The sequence below is a fragment of the Rutidosis leptorrhynchoides genome, chromosome 5, assembly GCF_046630445.1.
Source record: "Rutidosis leptorrhynchoides isolate AG116_Rl617_1_P2 chromosome 5, CSIRO_AGI_Rlap_v1, whole genome shotgun sequence".
NCBI lineage: Eukaryota > Viridiplantae > Streptophyta > Magnoliopsida > Asterales > Asteraceae > Rutidosis > Rutidosis leptorrhynchoides.
This window is the reverse complement of record NC_092337.1, coordinates 69,335,046-69,336,222: the sequence shown is the minus strand read 5'-3', so window position 1 is coordinate 69,336,222 and position 1,177 is coordinate 69,335,046. Positions and strand designations below refer to the sequence as shown.

Below are 1,177 nucleotides of genomic sequence, written 5' to 3'. Positions count from 1 at the left end.
TGTCTATGGTTCTATGCTAGGCAACAAACGATCGCCATCTCTTCGAAATTGGAGTGTAATTAATACTATGAAGTTTTCTTCATTTTTATCCTCTAATAATCTGCTTTTATCTTCTTATCATCAGTTTTTTTTTTTTTTTTTTTTTTTTTTTTTTTTTTTAAAGACAAGGTAATTATATTAGATAACACAAACGGAAGGATACAAAAGAAACCTCGACCATACAATAACTAGGCCGAGGCGTAACAACAAATTACAAATACATGGGTGCAAAGGTTGCACCATACACGATAACTACAAATCTAAAAGTGACGAATGACTACAAATCTAAAAGTGACGAAGGGTTAGATAACCAACTAAGCCACTCGATCTTCTTTTCTTTAAGTCTACACGAAACCCATTCAAAAGACTTCACTTGTACTATTTCATTTACTAGCACCGGGACAATCATTGGACTCTTATGAAATACATGCATATTTCGATTCTTCCAAATATAATATTCACATACCCATTCCACGGTTTGCCAATTTTTTTTACCGAGAATGGACATGGCATGTGATGAAGAGCCTTGTAAAGAATCGACTACACATGAAAAAGGGAAGTTACCGAGATTCCACCACTTATATACCCGATTCCACACTTCCGAAGCTTGTCTACACGAAATAAGGGTATGATCCACCGATTCGAGATTGTCATCGCAAACGGGACACCGAACACTATGAAGATCGATGCCTCGTTTATCGAGTTCCAACCTAACCGGCAACCGACCCCTCATTGATCTCCACACGAAGATTTCCACCTTTTTAGGAACAAGATTATTTCTTAACGTAATGGGTGTGTTACCATTTCCAAGGATGTTCTTGTCGAGTAAAGAAGACAACTTTTTAACCGTGAACATTCCATTGTTTGCAAGTGACCATTTCCATGATTCTTGAGAGCCAAACACTATAGAGATAGATAGAATTAAATTTTCCACTTCTTGTAATTCACTTGCAGTTCTTCCCGCTGGTTCACGCACCCAAACCCAATTAAAACAGATTCTATCGCAAATAACAGGGCCTGGATCATGAGGTACCTGAGCTGAGGGAGATAATGATGATGATAAATCTGACCGAAAAGCTGTAGTAGGGGGCCTGACTTCGTCTCGACGTGCTGAAGGTGTAGTGACCCGAACTTTTCC

At 38.5% G+C, this 1,177-nt stretch overlaps 1 protein-coding gene across 1 annotated transcript; it reads right to left on the bottom strand.

Moving 5' to 3' along the window:
- Positions 1–316: 316 nt before the first annotated feature.
- LOC139848735 (uncharacterized) lies at positions 317–895 on the bottom strand. Its single transcript, XM_071838440.1, has one exon. It carries the CDS (start codon positions 893–895, stop codon positions 317–319), a length of 579 nt encoding a protein of 192 aa, XP_071694541.1.
- Positions 896–1,177: the final 282 nt, after the last annotated feature.

Excerpts from the sequence above, each read along its gene's own strand:
- LOC139848735 (XM_071838440.1), bottom strand. The coding sequence starts at position 895 with ATGTTCACGGTTAAAAAGTTGTCTTCTTTACTCGACAAGAACATCCTT.